Source organism: Kogia breviceps, chromosome 5 (genome assembly GCF_026419965.1).
Source record: "Kogia breviceps isolate mKogBre1 chromosome 5, mKogBre1 haplotype 1, whole genome shotgun sequence".
NCBI lineage: Eukaryota > Metazoa > Chordata > Mammalia > Artiodactyla > Physeteridae > Kogia > Kogia breviceps.
This window is the reverse complement of record NC_081314.1, coordinates 71,339,235-71,359,617: the sequence shown is the minus strand read 5'-3', so window position 1 is coordinate 71,359,617 and position 20,383 is coordinate 71,339,235. Positions and strand designations below refer to the sequence as shown.

The following is a 20,383-nucleotide window of genomic DNA, read 5'->3' as shown; positions in this document are numbered from 1 at the left end:
AAATATCACCCAGATAGTGCTCCTTGTCATGAGCATAGTAGAGTAACAGACAACCAAGGCCTAAGGAAACACATCCTAAAGAATCACTGAGCAGCACTGCCTGGAATGGAGATGGAAACCTCAGCCCAGTACTGTAGAAGCTCATAATTAGCCAGCTTAGACTTTCTTCAGTTTTACTATACCCTCAGGAGAGCAAGCAAAGCATTTAAAAATGAGAGAAGTTAGGTCTGAGATTTCCCAAGCCCGATGCATCTCACTACACAAGTAAGGTGCTCACTTTCGGAAACGCTAAATAGCCCAGAAATCTTATGAAAATTAATCTCAATAACATTAATTCCACTAGCCTTCCCTGAGCCAGACAAGTGTGCTTCACAAGGACTGCCTCATTTCATATTAGCAAGTCTGGGGAGAATCCAGCAATCACCACCATTATATATATGAGGAAACTGAGGCTTAGAAAGATCAAGGAACTTTCCCAAGGAGTCAAAGTATTAAGTGATGCGGCACGCCTCAGGCTGGTGCAATGTCAAGTTGGACTCTGCTGCCGCAGGCTCACCCTGCATCCGTACCCCTCCCTCCCCACCGCCTGATTCGGCCAGAGCCCCCGAAGCACCGGGTCCTTTAACCCCGTCCTGTCTGAGCGAAGAATAGACGCCCTCAGGCAACCTACATGCAGAGGCGGGTCCAAATCCAAAGCTGAATCCAAAGCTGAACCCCGGGAGCTGTGCGAACAAAGAAGAGAAAGGGAAATCTCTCCCAGCAGCCTCAGGAGCCGCGGATTAAATCTCCACAATCAACTTGATGTACCCTGCATCTCTGGAATACCTGAATAGACAACGAATCATCCCAAATTGAGGAGGTGGATTTGGGGAGCAAAGATATATATATATTTTTCCTTTTTCTCTTTTTGTGAGTGTGTATGTGTATGTTTCTGTGTGTGATTTTGTCTGTATAGCTTTGCTTTTACCATTTATCCTTGGGTTCTCTCCGTCTGTTTTTTTTTTTTTTTTTTTAACTTAAAAAACTTTTTTGGTAAATAATTATTTTTTATTTTTATAACTTAATTTTATTTTACATTTTATTATTTTATTTTATTTTATTTTATTTTATTTTATTTCCTCCCTCCCTCCCTCTCTCTCTCTCTCTCTCTCTCTCTCTCTCTCTCTCTCTCTCTCTCTCTCTTTTTCTTTCTTTCTTATTTTTTCTCCCTTTTATTCTGAACCATGTGGATGAAAGGCTCTTGCTGCTCCATCCAGGCATCAGGGCTGTGCCTCTGAGGTGGGAGAGCCAACTTCAGGACACTGGTCCACAAAACACCTCCCAGCTCCACATAATATCAAATGGCGAAAATCTCCCAGAGATCTCCATCTCAACACCAAGACCCACTTTCACTCAATGACCAGTGAGCTACAGTGCTGGACACCCTATGCTAAACAACTAGCAAGACAGGAACACAGGCCCATCCATTAGCAGAGAGGCTGCCTAAAATCATAATAAGGCCACAGACACCCCAAAACACACCACCAGACGTGGACCTGCCCACCAGAAAGATAAGATCCAGCCTCATCCACCAGAACACAGGCACTAGTCCTCTCCCAGGAAGCCTACACAACCCACTGAACCAACCTTAGCGACTGGGGACAGACACCAAAAACAAGAGGAACCACGAACCTGAAGCCAGCGAAAAGGAGACCCCAAACACAGTAAGTTAAGCAAAATGAGAAGACAGAAAAACACACAGCAGATGAAGGAGCAAGATAAAAACCCAACAAACCTACAAATGAAGAATAGGCAGTCTACCTGAAAAAGAATTCAGAATAATGAGAGTAAAGATGATCCAAAATCTTGGAAATAGAATAGAGAAAATACAAGAAATGTTTAACAAGGACCAAGAAGAAGTAAAGAGCAAACAGACATTGATGAACAACACAATAAGTGATATTAAAAATTATCTAGAAGGGATCAATAGCAGAATAACTGAGGCAGAAGAACAGATAAGTGACCTGGAAGATAAAATAGTGGAAATAACTACTGCAGACCAGAATAAAGAAAAAAGAATGAAAAGAATTGAGGACAGTCTCAGAGACCTCTGGGACAACATTAAATGCACCAACATTCGAATTATAGGGGTCCCAGACGAGGAAGAGAAAAAGAAGGGCACTGGAAAATATTTGAAGAGATTATAGTTGAAAACTTCCCTAATATGGGAAAGGAAATAGTTATTCAAGTCCAGGAAGCACAGAGAGTCCCATACAGGATAAATCCAAGGGGAAACATGCCAAGACACCTATTGATCAAACTATCAAAAATTAAATTCAAAGAAAACATATTAAAAGCAGCAAGGGAAAAACAACAAATAACACACAAGGGGATCCCCATAAGGTTAACATCTGATCTTTCAGCAGAAACTCTGCAAGCCAGAAGGGAGTGGCAGGACATATTTAAAGTGATGAAGGAGAAAAACCTACAACCAAGATTATTCTAACCAGAAAGGATCTCATTTAGATTTGATGGAAAAATTAAAACCTTTACAGACAAACAAAAGCTAAGACAATTCAGCACCACCAAACCAGCTTTACAACAAATGGTAAAGGAACTTCTCTAGGCAGGAAACACAAAAGAAGGAAAAGACCTACAATAACAAACCCAAAACAATTAAGAAAATGGGAATAGTAACATACATACTGATAATTTCCTTAAATGTAAATGGATTAAATGCTCCAACCAAAAGACGTACACTAGCTGAATGGATACCAAAACAAGACCCGTATATATGCTGTCTACAAGAGACCCACTTCAGACCTAGGGACACATACGGAGTGAAAGTGAGGGGATGGAAAAAGATATTCCATGCAAATGAAAATCAAAAGAAAGCTGGGGTAGCAATTCTCGTATCAGACAAAATAGACTTTAAAATAAAAACTATTACAAGAGACAAAGAGGGACACTACATAATGATCAAGGGATCGATCCAAGAAGATATAACAATTGTAAATATTTATGCACCCAACATAGGAGCACCACAATACATAAGGCAAATACTAACAGCCATAAAAGGGGAAATCGACAGTAACACAATCATAGTAGGGGACTTTGACACCCCACTTTCACCAATGGACAGATCATCCAAAATGAAAATAAATAAGGAAACACAAGCTTTAAATGATACATTAAACAAGATGGACTTAATTGATATTTAGAGGACACTCCATCCAAAAACAAGAGAATACACATTCTTCTCAAGTGCTCATGGAACATTCTCCAGGAGACATCATCTCTTGGGTCACAAATCAAGCCTTGGTAAATTTAAGAAAACTGACATCATATCAAGTATCTTTTCTGACCACAACGCTATGAGACTAGATATTAATTACAGTAAAATATCTGTAAAAAATACAAACACATGGAAGCTAAACAATACACTACTTAATAACCAAGAAATCACTGAAGAAATCAAAGAGGAAATCAAAAAATACCTTGAAACAAATGACAATGAAAACTCGACGACCCAAAACCTATGGGATGCAGCAAAAGCAGTTCTAAGAGGGAAGTTTATAGCAATACAAACCTACTTTAAGCAACAAGAAACATCTCAAATAAACAACCTAACCTTACAACTAAAGCTATTAGAGAAAGAACAAACAAAAACAAAAACAAAGTTAGCAGAAGGAAAGAAATCATAAAGATCAGAAATAAATGAAAATGAAATGAAGGAAACGACAGCAAAGGTCAATAAAACTAAAAGCTGGTTCTTCGAGAACATAAGTAAAATTGATAAACCATTAGCCAGATTCATCATGAAAAAGAGGGAGAAGACTCAAATCAATAGAATTAGAAATGAAAAAGGAGAAGTAACAACTGACACTGCAGAAATACAAAAGATTATTAGCGATTACTACAAGCAACTGTATGCAAATAAAATGGACAACCTGGAAAACAATGGAAAAATTCTTAGAAATACACAACCTGCAGAGACTGAACCCAGAAAAAATAGAAAATATGAACAAACCAATCACAAGCACTGAAATTGAAACTGTGAATAAAAATCTTCCGGCAAACAAAAGCCCAGGACCAGATGGCTTAACAGGCGAATTCCATCAAACATTTAGAGAAGAGCTAACACCTATCCTTCTCAAACTCTTCCAAAATATAGCAGAGGGAGGAACACTCCCAAACTTATTCTACGAGGCCACCATCATGCTGATACCAAAACCAGAGAAAGATGTCACAAAGAAAAAAAACTACAGGCCAATACTACCAATGAACATAGATGCAAAAATCCTCAACAAAATACTAGCAAACAGAATCCAACAGCACAGTAAACGGATCATACACCATGATCAAGTGGGGTTTATCCCAGGAATGCAAGCATTCTTCAATATGTGCAAATCAATGAATGTGATACACCATATTAACAAACGGAAGGGGCTTCCCTGGTGGCGCAGTGGTTGAGAGTCCGCCTGCCGAGGCAGGGGACACGGGTTTGTGCCCCGGTCCAGGAAGATCCCACTTGCCGCGGAGTGGTTGGGTCCATGAGCCATGGCCGCTGAGCCTGCACGTCTGGGGCCTGTGCTCCGCAACGGGAGAGGCCACAACAATGCGAGGCCTGCATACCGAAAAAAAAAAAAAAACGGAAGAAGGAAAACCATATGATCATCACAATAGATGCAGAGAAAGCTTTCAACAAAATTCAACACCCATTTATGATAAAAACCCTGCAGAAAGTAGGCATAGAGGGAACTTTTCTCAACATAATAAAGGCCATATATGACAAACCCATAGCCAACATTGTCCACAATGGTGAAAAACTGAAACCATTTCCACTAAGATTAGGAACAAAACAAGGTTGCCCACTCTCACCACTATTATTCAACATAGTTTTGGAAGTTTTAGCCACAGGAATCAGAGAAGAAAAATAAATAAAAGGAATCCAAACTGGAAAAGAAGAAGTAAAGCTTTCACTGTTTGCAGATGACATGATACTATACATAGAGCATCCTAAAGATGCTACCAGAAAACTACTGGAGCTAATGAATGAATCTGGTAAAGTAGCAGGATACAAAATGAATGCACAGAAATCTCTAGCATTCTTATACACTAATGATGAAAAATCTGAAAGTGAAATTAAGAAAACACTCCCATTTACCATTGCAACAAAAAGAATAAAATATCTAGGAATAAACCTACCTCAGGAGAGAAAAGACCTGTATGCAGAAAATTATAAGACACTGATGAAAGAAATTAAAGATGATACAAATAGATGGAGAGATATGCCATGTTCTTAGATTGGAAGAATCAACATTGTGAAAATGACTCTACTGCTTAAAGCAATCTACAGATTCAATGCAATCCCTATCAAACTACCACTGGCATTTTTCACAGAACTAGAACAAAAAATTTCACAATTTGTATGGAAACACAAAAGACACCCAAATAGCCAAAGGAAGCTTGGGAAAGAAAAATGGAGCTGGAGGAATCAGGCTCCCTGATTTCAGCCTATACTACAAAGCTACAGTAATCAACACAGTATGGTACTGGCACAAAAAGCAGAAATATAGATAAATGAAACAGGATAGAAAGCTCAGAGATAAACCCATGCACATATGGTCACCTTATGTCTGATAAAGGAGGCAAGAATACACAGTGGAGAAAATACAGCCTCTTCAGTAAGTGGTGCTGGGAAAACCGGACAGGTACATGCAAAAGTATGAAATTAGAACACTCCCTAACACCATACACAAAAATAAACTCCAAATGGATTAAAGACTTAAATGTAAGGCCAGACACTATCAAACTCATAGAGGAAAACATAGACAGAATACTCTATGACATAAATCACAGAAAGATCCTTTTTGACCCACCTCCTAGAGAAATTGAAATAGAAACAAAAATAAATAAATGGGACCTAATGAAACTTGAAAGCTTTTGCACAGCAAAGGAAACCATAAACTAGACGAAAAGACAACCCTCAGAATGGGAGAAAATATTTTCAAATGAAGGAACTGACAAAGGATTAATCTCCAAATTTTACCAGCAGCTCATGCAACTCAATATCAAAAAAACAAACAACCCAATCCAAAAATGGGCAGAAGACCTAAATAGATATTTCTCCAAAGAAGATACACATATTGCCAACAAGCACATGAAAGAATGCTCAACATCATTAATCATTAGAGAAATGTAAATCAAAACTACAATGAGATATCTCACACTGGTCAGAATGGCCATCAGCAAAAAATCTACAAACAATAAATGCTAGAGAGGGTGTGGAGAAAAGGGAACCCTCTCGCACTGTTGGTGGGAATGTAAATTGATACATCCACTATGGAGAACAGTATGGAGGTTCCTGAAAAAAGTAAAAATACAACTACCATACAACCCATCAATCCCTCTACTGGGCATAAACCCCGAGAAAACCATAACTCAAAAAGAGTCATGTACCACAATGTTTATTGCAGCACTATTTACAATAGCCAGGACATGGAAGTAACCTAACTGTCCACTGACTGATGAATTGATAAAGAAGATGTGGCACATATATACAATGGCATATTACTCAGCCATAAAAAGAAATGAAAATGAGTTATTTTTAGTGAGGTGGATGGACCTGGAGTCTGTCATACAGATTGAAGTAAGTCAGAAAGAGAAAAACAAATACCGTATGCTAACACATATATGGAATCTAAGAAAAAAAATATGTCATGAAGAACCTAGGGGCAAAACGGGAATAAAGACACAGACTTAGTAGAGAATGGACTTGAGGATATTGGGAGGGGGAAGGGTAAGCTGTGACAAAGTGATAGAGTGGCATGGACACATATACACTATGAAACGTAAAATAGCTAGCTAGTGGGAAGCAGCCCCATAGCACAGGGAGATCAGCTCTGTGACCACCTAGAGGGGTGGGATAGGGAGGGTGGGAGAGAGGGAGATGCAAGAGGGAAGACATATGGGAACATATGTATATGTATAACTGATTCACTTTGTTATAAAGCAAAAACTAACACACCATTGTAAAGCAATTATACTCCAATAATGATGTTAAAAAAAAGAAGAAAAAGTATTAAGTGATGTAATTAAATTCAAACCCATGTTCTTCGTACCGTGTTATAGTGTTTCCAGTATTGTTCATGTGATTCCTAGGTCATAAAAGATAAAAGAAAACCGAAGGATGCAGTCCTAGGAGCATCATTCAAGTAACAAGAATCAACAATGCAGTCAAAAAAAGGGTGAAAAATAGACACAAGAATTACAAAAAACAGTGTACTCTGTGGTCACTTAGTGTATGAACAAACAGCCATAGGTGCTTCTAGAGGCTCTGCTGAGCTCACTGTAATAAATAATTTCACTGTGGTCCTAGATGAGTGTGAATGACGATCCACACAGTCTGTTTATAAAGGCAGGGAATTTTGTAATTTTCTCATTCCACAAAGGTTTCTAAGAGTGATATTTGAAACATTTTTATTTCCTAAAGAGGCAAACTTTTGTTCCCTAGACTTTTTCTGATATGTAATTGACCCTTCCAAAGCAACGGGATATCACTGTGTTTGTGTTTATGTTCTGGATAAACTAAAGCCTGTGGTGTGTTTATGTTCTGGATGAACTAAAGGTTTGCGGTGTCTACAAAATATACGAGACTAGTGTGACCAACTGAATTTAATCCTGGCTTTGACACTAATAAAATAAATCATTTTCTTCCTCTCTGTGTATTCTCACTTCTTTTTTTTTTCCTTATACATTTATTTTATTCATTTTTGCCTGCATTGGGTCTATGTTGCTGCATGCAGGCTTTCTCTAGTTGCAGTGAGCGGGGACTACTGTTCGTTGCAGTGTGCAGGCTTCTCATTGTGGTGGCTTTTCTTGTGAGGAGCACAGGCTCCAGGCACGCGGGCTTCAGTAGTTGTGGCACGTGGGCTCAGCACTTGTGGCTCACGGGCTCTAGGGAGCAGGCTCAGTAGTTGTGGCGCACAGGCTTAGATGCCCCGTGGCATGTGGGATCTTCCCGGACCAGGCCTCAAACCCATGTCTCCTGCATTGGCAGGTGGATTCTTAATCACTGTGCCACCAGGGAAGTCCCTGTATTCTCACTTCTAAAGAGAGGAGTTAGACAAATGACCTTAAGCTTTTTTTTTCCAGTTCCAACATTGTGTGGCACTATAATGATGTTATATGTGGCCAAGTTGCCCTTGGGGAGGAAAATGAAATAAAATTGAACTTAAGAGATGCAGGGCTTCCATGGTGGCGCAGTGGTTGGGAGTCCGCCTGCCGATGCAGGGGACGTGGGTTCGTGCCCCGGTTTGGGAATATCCCACATGCCGCGGAGCGGCTGGGCCCGTGAGCCATGGCCGCTGAGCCTGCGCGTCTGGAGCCTGTGCTCTGCAGCGGGGGAGGCCACAGCAGTGAGAGGCCTGTGTACCGCAAAAAAAAAAAAAAAAAGAGAGATGCAAAACAATATTTAATCTTGCAAGATCTTAATCTCGAAGAAATTTCAGATCAATGCTACACATTCCAGGGCTGCAATGAGTTTGAGCTGTCAGGTTATGGGAAAATCCCAGTGAGGCCAGAAGCTTATGCAATAAACTGAACCTTGGGGCTCTGCAAAACTATATGTATAACTTCCAATACCTCGCACCCAAGGTTTCTCTTAGGTTGAAATGCCGGGTGTGCTGAGGGCCAAATCATGCCTCTTGTGTGGGTTTGCAAAAAAGTACTACTTTTTCCACTAACAAGTGTTCAACAGAGAGATAAAATCGTGTAGAAGGATAGCAAGGAAATTTACTTTAGATTAAAAACATTTATGTTCATTTACCAAACTGCTCTATCAGAAGACAGCTTAACGTGTAGATTTAAGTAGCCTGACAAACAGCTAAGATAATGTGACAATGAGTATTTTTTAGTCACCCAGCTATGTTATTAAAATATAGTTGTGTATTTTTAAAAAAGGAGACAATTATTAGCTCAGTCAGCATGACTATTTATTTCCCTTGAAGGTACTCTATAATCGTTTCTCTAACTGCATCATGAAAACCTGCTGGGTATGACAGGTAAGAGAAATTCTGGGTAGAAAAAAGGTGATTCAAAGGACCCAGGAGTTTGAAAGAGCACTCACAAGTCCCAAGGCCCTGCAACGTTTCTCTAAAAATATGACATCAAATATGGAGTGAGATCTAATAAGAAGTGGTGTGACTTTGCTACTTGGGAAACCTTCTGATGCTTTAAGGGGGAACGTGTTAGCTTGTACATATATGCTTGTAAGCCACAGGGTGATGATCTTCCTGGCAGACCACTAATTGAATGGTAGCCCCATCTAATGCGCCCTTTAACCTCATGTGAACAGGGGGCACATGGATAAAAATTAAGATATACCAATTTACATACATGTATATTTTGAGATTTGATGAGAAGCAAAGATCTGATGGCTACGTTTGAGCTAGAGTGACTGGCATTTTGCCAAATAAGTCATCTCTGTAAGGTACCTGAGGACCAAATCTGAACTTACGATGTAGCAGGGCTCACAGTAGGCTTTCTTCTCCACCGCGTAGAAGGGCTGCCCTCGGAGCTTGTTGTTACAGATGATGCAGGTAAAACAATCCACGTGGAAGACCTGATCCATGGCAGTGCATCCTGTACCTTCCCCTACTACATTTTCCCCACAGCGAGCACAGCGGCCTGAAAGAAAAAAGGAGTTGACTGTTAAGAACACCTTCAGTCCTTCTAAAGAAGACAATGTGTGGGGCTTCCCTGGTGGCGCAGTGGTTGAGAGTCCGCCTGCCGATGCAGGGGATACGGGTTCGTGCCCCGGTCCGGGAAGATCCCACATGCCGCGGAGCGGCTGGGCCCGTGAGCCATGGCCGCTGGGCCTGCCCGTCCGGAGCCTGTGCTCCGCAACGGGAGAGGCCGCGACAGTGAGATGCCCGCGTACCACAAAAAAAAAAAAAAAAGAAGACAATGTGTGGTGGAGACAGCACGTTTGTAATGTCAACAGCGGACGGGATCACCACCACCGCCATCACCATCATGAGCATCATGCCCCCATGAGGCCAGCATGACGGGGATTTTACGAACCACTTGAGAAGTTGACCCTCACAGCCAAGGTCCCACAGAGAGTGATGAGTAGAACTCAGGTCTCCTGAAGTTGAGGTCAGTGCTCTGCCTCTAATTGCACACACAAATTAAGAGGAACATGACTCAGGATGGTAGGAGTAGAAGGCTTAATCTAGAAAAGTCTTTCTCCTTGGAGAGACTATGTGTCCAGCTAGACTGTGAGGGAACTGGGTCCAAACTCAAACTTCAACTCCTTCCACAAAAGCCTGGCTTGCAAAACCTCTGCATCCAGCCCTCAGTGACAGGCAGATAAAAAAGTAGTCCCTTTTATTTCCAGCTAGCGCTGACTGCTAGAAAGTGTTCTTGTATTGAGCCGGAATGCTTCTTCATTCTGTTATACAACAGTCCCAGTTCTGTCCTTTAGGGCCTCAAGAAATAAGTCTCATCTCTTACACTTGACAGCCTTTAAGATATTACAACTCAGCATTGCCTCCAAGTCTGTTTATAGTTTGAATATCCCTTAATCATGCAACAGTTCCACAGACTGTAGGATTTTAAGTCCCTCATGGCCTTGGCTGTCACTGTCCAGCCCAGTGTTCTGCAAATTTTCAGCATGATTCAACTGATTCGTGGGGCTTCTGACCACTATGGACACTGTGTTTAGGTTAAAAAAACCTGCATTACAATTTGAATAATAACATTAACATGTAATTTACAAATAAAAATTTATGTCATTGAGAGGCATTGTGCTGGCTGCAGTCTGTATCCATAGCTGGCTTCACCATGGGAATCTTGAGCCAGAGGTCAGAGCCGCATTCAGTTTCCCTTCTTATTCTTTATTTCTACCAAGGTAAAAAGTTTTAACAAGTAATTACAAGTCACTGGGAAGGTCAGCAAGAATTGGCAGGCTTTTACAGATAAGCTTTAGCAAAACTAGTGCTTCCTATGGGTCAGGCATTTTCTAGGTGCTTTATGTGTATTAACTCATTTCATATTCACAACCTGTGTGACAAGTACTATTAGTATCCCTATTTTACAGATGAGGAAACTGGGTTACATAAGTGGTTGACTACCTTCTAGCCCAAGCAGTCTAGCTTCAGTGTCGATGGTCCTAACCATTCTGCTGTCTTGCTTCTGCCTAGTTCTGTGCATTAGGATTGAACACAGAGCTGACACTATGGAGAGATTTCTCACTAAAGGCTGCCTTCAGCCCTCCACCACATTGGATTGACGACTATTTCACACCTAGAAGGGAGGAGGTTTAAATGTTTCAACTTGGGAGAAAAGAAGCAAATGTGTTTCTAATCCTCTCTTGCACTGGCCTGGAAAGTATTTCTTTACATTTTGTTGCAGAATTTGAATGCATCTTTAAAATATAGCCCAAACTATAGAAATTTTCCCCCTAAAGAATGAGAAATATCAAGCACTGAAAAAAGAGTCAAACTTTTGGAAACTGAGCCACTTCCACCATAGTTGATATTTTTATTAAGTCTTGACATCATATTCTTGACATCTGATAAACTTTTATAAAATAAATGTTTGTAATAAACTTTGTGGCTTGATTTACAAACTTCTATCCAAGAGTGAACTTGTGTCTGTTTTTTATTAAAAGATGTATAACCTTAGAAAGGTGCTTTAAAATTTTAGACTCTCATTGCCTTTAGTATCAAAATTAGGATTTTCATATGGCACTATTTTGTGATTATTCAGAAAAAAAACTTCATTGATTTACTAGAAAGTTCACTATACTATGTTTGAAAAGGATGCTAAAAGTCTGAAAGCTTCATGCCACTATCTGACAACATTTCACTACAGAGAACATATTGGGAATAACAGGCGAATGGATCACCGATCCATAAAATATAATTTAAAAAATTACATCATCATCATCATCATAGCATTCCAAATTTTCTTTTTCAACTGCTTGTGCAAAATAATCACATTCATCCCAGTGTATATAGATTCATTTCCAATATTTATACTGGAATTGTCTTCACTAACATTTACATTTGTAATATTAACCTGAAGTGGTATTTATGGGATTATCTTTACTACTATTTTTTCTACTTTCAAAGACTCATATTCAAATAACAGATCTATTTTGGCAAACTGAAGAAACAGGGTAATATAGTAATGATAAAAAAATGTAGGTTTAGCAGCAGTAGAAAAAAAAACATGGTAATGACATGAAAATACTGTGAGCTTAACGGCAATGTTACTGAACATTGGATAAACAACACCGATCAACATAGGTTTGGTGGTACATATGCAATCTTTAAGAATGTGGGGCTTCCCTGGTGGCGCAGTGGTTGGGAGTCCGCCTGCCGATGCAGGGGACACGGGTTCGTGCCCCGGTCCGGGAAGATCCCACATGCCGCGGAGCGGCTGGGCCCGTGAGCCATGGCCGCTGAGCCTGCGCGTCCGGAGCCTGTGCTCCGCAAAAGGGAGGGGCCACAGCAGTGAGAGGCCCGCGTACCACACACACAAAAAAAAAAACCAAAAAAAAGAATGTGATGGTTCATTAACAGCATATTGGATTCCTGTGAATATTGTAGTTTTACAATTCAGATTCATTAAATGCAAGTCAACAAAATAATTATTTATTACTCTTTCCTTTTCTAGACACCAAACTGGACTCCTTGATACTCCATCAGGGAATACCAGTGATCTGTGGACCACATTTCGGAAAAAATTTGTTCTGGCCAAATGTGATTGACTACTGGTCATGGTGGTCGATGAGACAGGTAGAGGTAGCAATTATGATTCCAGACCATGGCTGTCCAATGCGTAATATCTGGAATCTAAGAGGCTGAGCCTACATGGTTTATGGAGAGTTTGAGAGCTACCCATAAGGATCTAGGAGAAAATTTCAATCACTGATTAAAGGGAAAGGTTGGAGCAGAGCCCTAAAGGGCAGGATGAAAAGCTAAGCTTTGGAATTCTCATTGTATTCAACAGGCATTCCCCAGGTATTTACTCTTTGCCCAGTACTGTAATCTGTATGATACCCAGAAATGAACTAGGCGTCGTCAGTGCCTTTCACATTAATTATGAGACTATATAACATCCTACAATCACATTACAAAATGTGGTGTCATCTGAGAAAATGCTCTGGAGATGTGGGAGGAACATCACACTTGAGAGGGCTCAGGAAAGGTTTTGTGGAGAAAGAGGCATTTAAGTGCAACCTTAAAGGATGGAATTTTGACAGGTGGGGATGCAAGAGAAAAAAACATTCTAGTTTTTCCACATAGTGAATGAGTGGCTGGGCTTCCTGGATCCAGAAACTCTGCAGTGGCTTGGTGGTGGGACAACAAGGTTTTGTCCTCTCTGCTATGAAAGCAGATGGGCTGTGTTCACAAGGAACAATCTTTTCCTTTATATTTTGGAGAATATTCTTCCAGAGTGGGTCAGGCTAATATGCTGGACCCAGACATGACCAGCTTGCTGCCTCCCATATTTTTCCTATTCTTGGGAGAAATTGGGGACACCAGGCTCGAGGGCAGTCAGTCTGGCACCTTTAAAATCACAAGCACAGGAAAGAGCAAAGAACAAAAATTAAAAATAGCTCTCTCTACACTTTCTGTCTACGGCAGGACAGAAAAGGTGCCCGAATGTTACCTTTTCACATTAACAAAAATGTACAAACTATACCTTTTAGGGAGGCATTCACAATGGAAAGAAAGTCACCAGAGCATAATACATCCTTGCCCCTAGAGGGGCTCATGCTACACATCATTAAAAGCATCCTGCAATCTTGCTGCCCATTTTGAAGACAAGTATCTCAGCGCTTTTAAACGAGAAAAACCAGGGGAATGGTACCAGACTTGGAGGCATCAGAGTATGAAGGAAACATTGTTGATTAGGGGCCAGTGGGAAGCTCAGGGTCAAGTTCAGACCCAGGGATGGTATGAGGAGCTCATTGGCAAAGCTTAACACAGTAACTTAAAAAATCCAAGGACAGAGGGTTAGCCTGGGGGGAACTTTGTCAGTGAATTGAGATGCCTGAACCAAAAAAAGCTTCTCCACGTATTATCGTTTGTTATATATCGATAATGCTTTGTATCAATTGTGGAGCCAGTCAGAGACTCTTCTCACCCCTCCCCCTCCTTCTTCCCCACTCCCACAACTATTACAACCTCTGCAAAGTCTCTGAAATGCTTCTCTTCCATCACAGGTCTGCTGCCCGCATTGGGCTTATTATCTTTCATGGGTCATTTCAATGACTTCCCGATTGTTCCACTAGCTCTGACTTATTCCCTCTTACAAATGGACAGGCTTTATGGTGGTCTTACTACTTGAGCTAAGTCTGGAAGTTTAGATAGTTTTTGAACAAGCCATTTTAGGAATGGCATGGGTGAAGGGCGACGTTACAGGCAAATCTACAAGTTAAGCAAGACAGGTGGAGTAGTGGGACATGGGTTTTCATATTTACTGGTGCCAGCTTTCTCTTTCTGTAATGTGAATTTATTTTCTTTATAATATGAAAATAAAATTTCATTTAAAAATGATGTTCTTGTGACCAGTATACCATTAATATGATAGGCCATAGACCCTCTTCTGCAGATACTGCTTGTTTCTGAGGTGAGACCAAAAATGTCCAGTCATTTTGAGAGTCGGTGGCATGGTGATGGGGGGGTGACATACTCTCAAACATGTGCATTATTCAACATCAAAAGCAAACTAGTATATTTATGCAGATGTAAAGCCAGGTCACATATGTCTCCATCTCCTCCTTGCCACTTGCCTTGTAACAGAAATTTTTGGCATAAGCAAAATTAATAGTCTATCTCTAAATATTATAATGAGTTGAAACTCTACATGCCATTCTCACTAAACACCTTTTAAAATATATTCTGAACAAAGTCCTGCTCCAAAAGTTGAATCAATAAGGTTATATCAGAGTAGTGAACTGATAGCAAATTATTCCTAGAAACAAAGCTTGCTCCAATTTACCCTACATGTGTCCATTGGAGTTATCTTCCTAAAGCACAGGCTCCATTAAGTTGATTCAGAAATTATCTTCCACTGAAAGTACAAAAAGACCATAGAACAAGTTTGTACTCTTTATGTGACAGGTCCATATGACATTCACTGAAGTCTAGGATGATGGCATTTTCTAATCACCAAAGCTTTTATTTTATGAAACCCTGTAGTATTAATACATGGCATAATAGATAACCTGTCTTTTAAACTGCATAAGTCCTAGGACAGTGATTCTCAACCTTGCCTATATGTTGGAATCATCTGGGGAATTAAAAAAAAAAAAAAAAACTGATCTCTGGGTCCCAGCTCCAGAGATTCTGATTTCATTGGTCTGAGGTAGGATGTCTTAGGATTGGAATTTTTAAAAGCTCTCCAGGTGATTGCAAGTTAAGCCACTGTTCCAAGGGGTGCCTACTTCTGCACTGCTTGTCAGAATAACAGCTGACAAGAATCGCCGAGACAGACCTCATCTGCACGCAAAACAGTTAGGGGACAGACTGTTAACCATGAGTTGGCTGAAAAAAAGAAATATAATATATATATATAATATATATATATTATATATATATATAAAAATATATATATATATTATATATATATAATATAATATATCTTGCTTTTCACCAACAAGAGTAATTTCCCTAATGCTGTCTCTTTATGTCTTAGTTTGAAGAGCTTTCAGTAGTTTTCCATCCACTGTAACATACATGAAGAGAATCAGCTAAGTTTTACCATAAAATACTTTGACAGCATTAAGCCAGAGAAAGCAGTTCACATATATTAATTACAAGTATTCCTATAGAACAGGCTTCTTTTGTGCTGTAAATAAAGTTATCATATGGCACTGCTATGTGGCCTTCGACAATACAGAACACACAAAGAATGTCAACTGATAGCCATTTAAGGTAATGATACCACATAGTATACATCATACATCAAATTAAGTTTTATATATTTTCTTGGACTCTGCCTTTAAATACTGTACCAATATCCGGTTTCCTATGGTTAGTGCTATTTAGCTCTGTGAATCCTGGGATCCTTAACATATATTAAAAGCTGGACTGAAGGACACATCTAATTTTGTCACTGCTTGTGTGTATATAATTGTATTATACTACTTCACTGTTATTGCTTAGATGGTCCTTGCAGAGATGGCTTGCAGATTCAACGGGCACATGGATGGAATGAGAAGCAGAGGGCAGATAGCTGTTCTCTCTTTCTCTTCTCTATTCTCGCTCTCTCTCTCTCTCTCAGGCACGCATGTGCACAGGCAGACAACAGGAAAAGGAGCAATGACTAAAACAGCACTAAAACCAACGGTAGACATGTAGAGCTTTCAGAAGGAGACAAAATAAGAAGCATTTTAGTACAAAATAAGAAATTAAGCTAAGTAACAAGAAAACAAAACAAAACAAAACAAAACAAGACTCCCCCAAATTGTCAGAGAGAATGGTTCGGGAACGGGTGGACAGAGGCCTGGGCAACAAACCAGATGAGATGGAGTGAGAAATGAGTGACCTGGTAAAAGGAAGTCATTACAAAGTCTAACCATGAGGTGATTCATTTATAGACACGTATTTGCTTAGGTTGGACCTTCAGGTAAGGAGGTAAATTGGGAGGGGAAGTCCCACATAGGGCTGCATAAGCAAGCATGTTTCACTGATTTAAATACACTAAATTGTGAAGAAGCATAACAAAAACATAAAAGAAAATTACTGTACTTTTTCCTCTGGGTCAGACACTGCCTTAAGCTCTCTACATGTATTCTCTTGTTTAGTCTCATCAAGATTTATCTATTCTTATTTGATAGATAAGAAACCAGGGGTTAAGTCTCTTGGCCAAGGTCTCAAAGGTAGAAATGAGGTGAGGCTGGGATGGGAACCAGGTCAGACTTCTAAAGCCCATCTTCTTAATCAGCTTGTGGTTTTCTAGGAATACACTCCATTTATTCAATCATAACTGATGTTTTCGGCATTGCTGAGGAGTGGGGTGTGTTCCCACCCCCAGGGAAAGAAGAGCCAGTAAAGTATCACTTCTCCAACACCCCAAGCCTCAGGCGAGCTTAGCAAAGTGTCAGAATCAGCTACACGTGGCGAAATCAGTACAGCTAAGGGTCCTTCAGAGACCTTTGGTTGAACCCTAACCCTTACCCTTTGTTGAATCTCAAACTCTGGCTTCCCACCAGGAACACTTTTAAAATAATACTGATGGCCACACTCTGCTTGCAGAGATTCTGATTTATTTGGTTTGGGGGGGGGGGCTAAAACCAAGACGTTAATGCACAGTGGGGTTGGGGACCATTGTTCTAAAGGGAACCACGCGTTCATATGTTCCACAAAGCGGAGTTCATCCTAGAGTGTTCTTAGAAAGCAGTGATGTTTGGGACCAAAAGCCCTGGCCCTAAGGAGCTATATCCTAGGAAACTGCACAAGGAGCAAGTTGGTCACCATGTACCCTGGTCCTAACCTTCAATAAACTAATGTACACAGGCACAGTGGTCAGGAAAATTACTTTCTGACAACAACTTCCAGTCTCAGGAGGAGCAATAAAAACATAACCAAAAACCAGACAACAACAAAAGCAAAACAAAACACAATACTGCTTTGCAGTTTCGGATACAATACATGGTGCCCTTTGAACAAAAGTATATATTCCATGGCATAAAGGCAATCAGACAGAATTGCAAGTCTTGCCTGTGTTACTCACTAGCTATGGGAACCTGGACAAGTTTCCTAAACTCTTTGATCCTGAAGTCCCTTGTTTTCAAAACAAGTAGTTCAGTCATCTATCCAGTCATTCTTTCAATCCCTCCACTAATGCACTTACTGAATCTCTATTCTGTGCTAAGTCCTGTGCACAGGGGTAACCTTTTCTCAGCCTCTGTAAAAAGGAATGGATAAACAACAAGGTCCTACTGTACAGCACAGAGAACTGTATTCAGTATCCTATGATAAACCATAATGGAAAAGAGTATAAAAAATGTATATACATATATATATATGTATAACTGAATCACTTTGCTGTACAGCAGAAATTAACACAACACTGTAAATCGACCATACTTCAATTAAAAAAAAAAAGTCATGACGATGACTGCCTTGACTACCTGGTCACCAAGTTCAATGATGGTAACAGCTACAAAGTGCCTAGTACAGTCCCTGCTTATTTCCCCCTCCAACTAAGGAGGTAGAGGAAAACTTCAAAACGAAGAGCTCATTATGACTAGGACCAGAGATGGTGGTCCATGAAGGGGTAAGAGGAAGCTGCATCTATGAGGCAGTTACGTAAGATTTATATTTACCAGTATGGTATTAATAGAATTCAGTGCTCGAAATTCAATCTCAATCTTGAAAAAATCTGTGGACCCCAGAGTGATGATAATCATCAAGATTTATTCAGCACTTATTATGTGCCAAGCACTGTTTTAAGTATTTAAATATAGTCTCTCAAGTAATCCTTCCAACAACCTGATGACGTAGGTCCTCTCATTATGTTCATTATAGTATAAGAAATGGCAGCCTAGAGAGATTAGGTAGCTTGCCCAAGGCCACAGAGTTAACTATGAAGCTGGAATTGGGAACCAGTCAGTCTGGCCTTGAAGCCCACTTAACCAGTCCTTTAACCTGGCTTTTGACTTTAGAATTCCAAAATTCTTAAAAACATCTGGCCTGGCAGATGTAAGCTTGCATAAACCTTACAACATTCCTAAAGGAATATCTGTATCTGTTTTGGCTAAAGCAAGATTTCTTTTCACTTTAATTTTTACACACAGGCATTTTCATATCCTGACTCTTAATTTTTAATCTATTCTTCTATATTTAAAATTTATTTCATGATTGATCTGTTAACGGAAAAAAAAATCAGTGTTTACTAGTACAGTTAAAACTGCTACTGCAATGTTTATTTTTGACTTATGATTAAAATATGCTCTAGGGTATCTCTCATGGGAATGTGCATTTCCCTCAGCCTCCACTCAAAGCTGAAAAAAACTTTGTTTGCCATGTTACTTTTAGTTTTATTGAGGGGAAATCTCCTAATGTATTTTGGTTATTTAAGAGCAAACCTAACACTGGTTGTTCCCGAAGCTACTGTATTTCAATGCCTAACAATAGTCATGATCTTCTCCTTATAATATTAACAAGCACGCCTTATATTTATATATTGCCTTATAATAGTAAATGTACTTTCTTACCCGACGCTACCAAAAAGAGCAAAATGAAAGCTATAATTAACACTACTTCTTTTAGCTTTCTGATAGATGAAGAATGAGAGTAACCCTGCAAATTCACATAAAACTTCACCATTTCCATGTTCTCATTTGAACCTTACAAAAACTAAAAGCCAGATAAGACAATTATCCTCTTTTAACAAATGAGTTAGCCTAGGAATAACCTTGTGCATGACTTGAAAGGTAGATAATAGAGTTGGAATTCAAGCTCAGTTCATCTGACCCAAGACTACTGATCTTTGAGCTGGACTACGTTACTTGCTTGCATGGTGCTGGACCCAGAGATGGGTGATATTCTCACCTGACACGTCCCAGGGAAGCCAATTAGTCCTACTTGGGTTTTGGATTTTCTACTTAGTGCTGAAATGCCCCTAACACATTTTTAGAGGATTTTAAAAGTCCTAAAATGTAAGAGGATGTGAAAACTTAGAAACCATCCAGTGCAACCTCATTTACAGATGAAAAAGCAAAGGCTCAGGCAGAGGCAGTGCCTAGATGAAGATCCTACAGCAAGCCGAGACCTGAATTCAGGCCTTCAGGCTCTCAGTACAGCGTGCTTTCAGCCGCACAAAACTATTTCCCAGTGTGCTGCCTCAGCTATTAGTTTCTTTCCACTAGCAGGCGCTGTGGCCTGAGCATAAGATAAAGTTTCACTGTATCAATAAATGAAAGTATTATGTGGGGACTGCAGTCCACAGGATGACTCCTACATGATTCCAGAACAAGGTTAACGCCATTACCCTCTGAAGCAGCACGATCATTCCATTTCTGTCTGAAACACCTGGTATACTTTGGATTTGTACATCTGTATGTTCTGAAAATGGAAAAAAAGGCAGCAGGATGTGGGTACTGGGTCCCGCAGAGGTACCTTGGGACCAAAGAAGTCCAGGTTCTGGTTTCTGTTTGACCATAGTTGGTCTGAATCAATTTGGTTTGTACATTTGAGTTACATTCCGTATTCACTTGATAGGTTTCCAGTTTTATTTTGTTATTTATTATTGTTTTTTTAAAGACTAAGAACCACTTGAGTGAAATAAGTGGCAGATTTGTGGTTAGAAGAGCTGGGTTCTAGTCCTAGTACTACCATATCTGTGACCTTGCACAAGTAACTAGGTGACTCAAAGT

General features: G+C 39.9%; 1 protein-coding gene across 13 annotated transcripts in view; it reads right to left on the bottom strand.

The window, feature by feature from the left end:
- The window catches only part of LPP (LIM domain containing preferred translocation partner in lipoma), a 714,682-nt gene that overhangs the window by 111,870 nt on the left and 582,429 nt on the right, over nucleotides 1-20,383 (bottom strand). For all 13 annotated transcript variants that reach the window (XM_059064964.2, XM_059064970.2, XM_067034208.1 and 10 more), the window contains one exon: nucleotides 9,500-9,669. In XM_059064964.2, coding sequence (XP_058920947.1) covers nucleotides 9,500-9,669 — 170 coding nt within the window. The remainder of the gene's footprint in view (nucleotides 1-9,499; nucleotides 9,670-20,383) is intronic.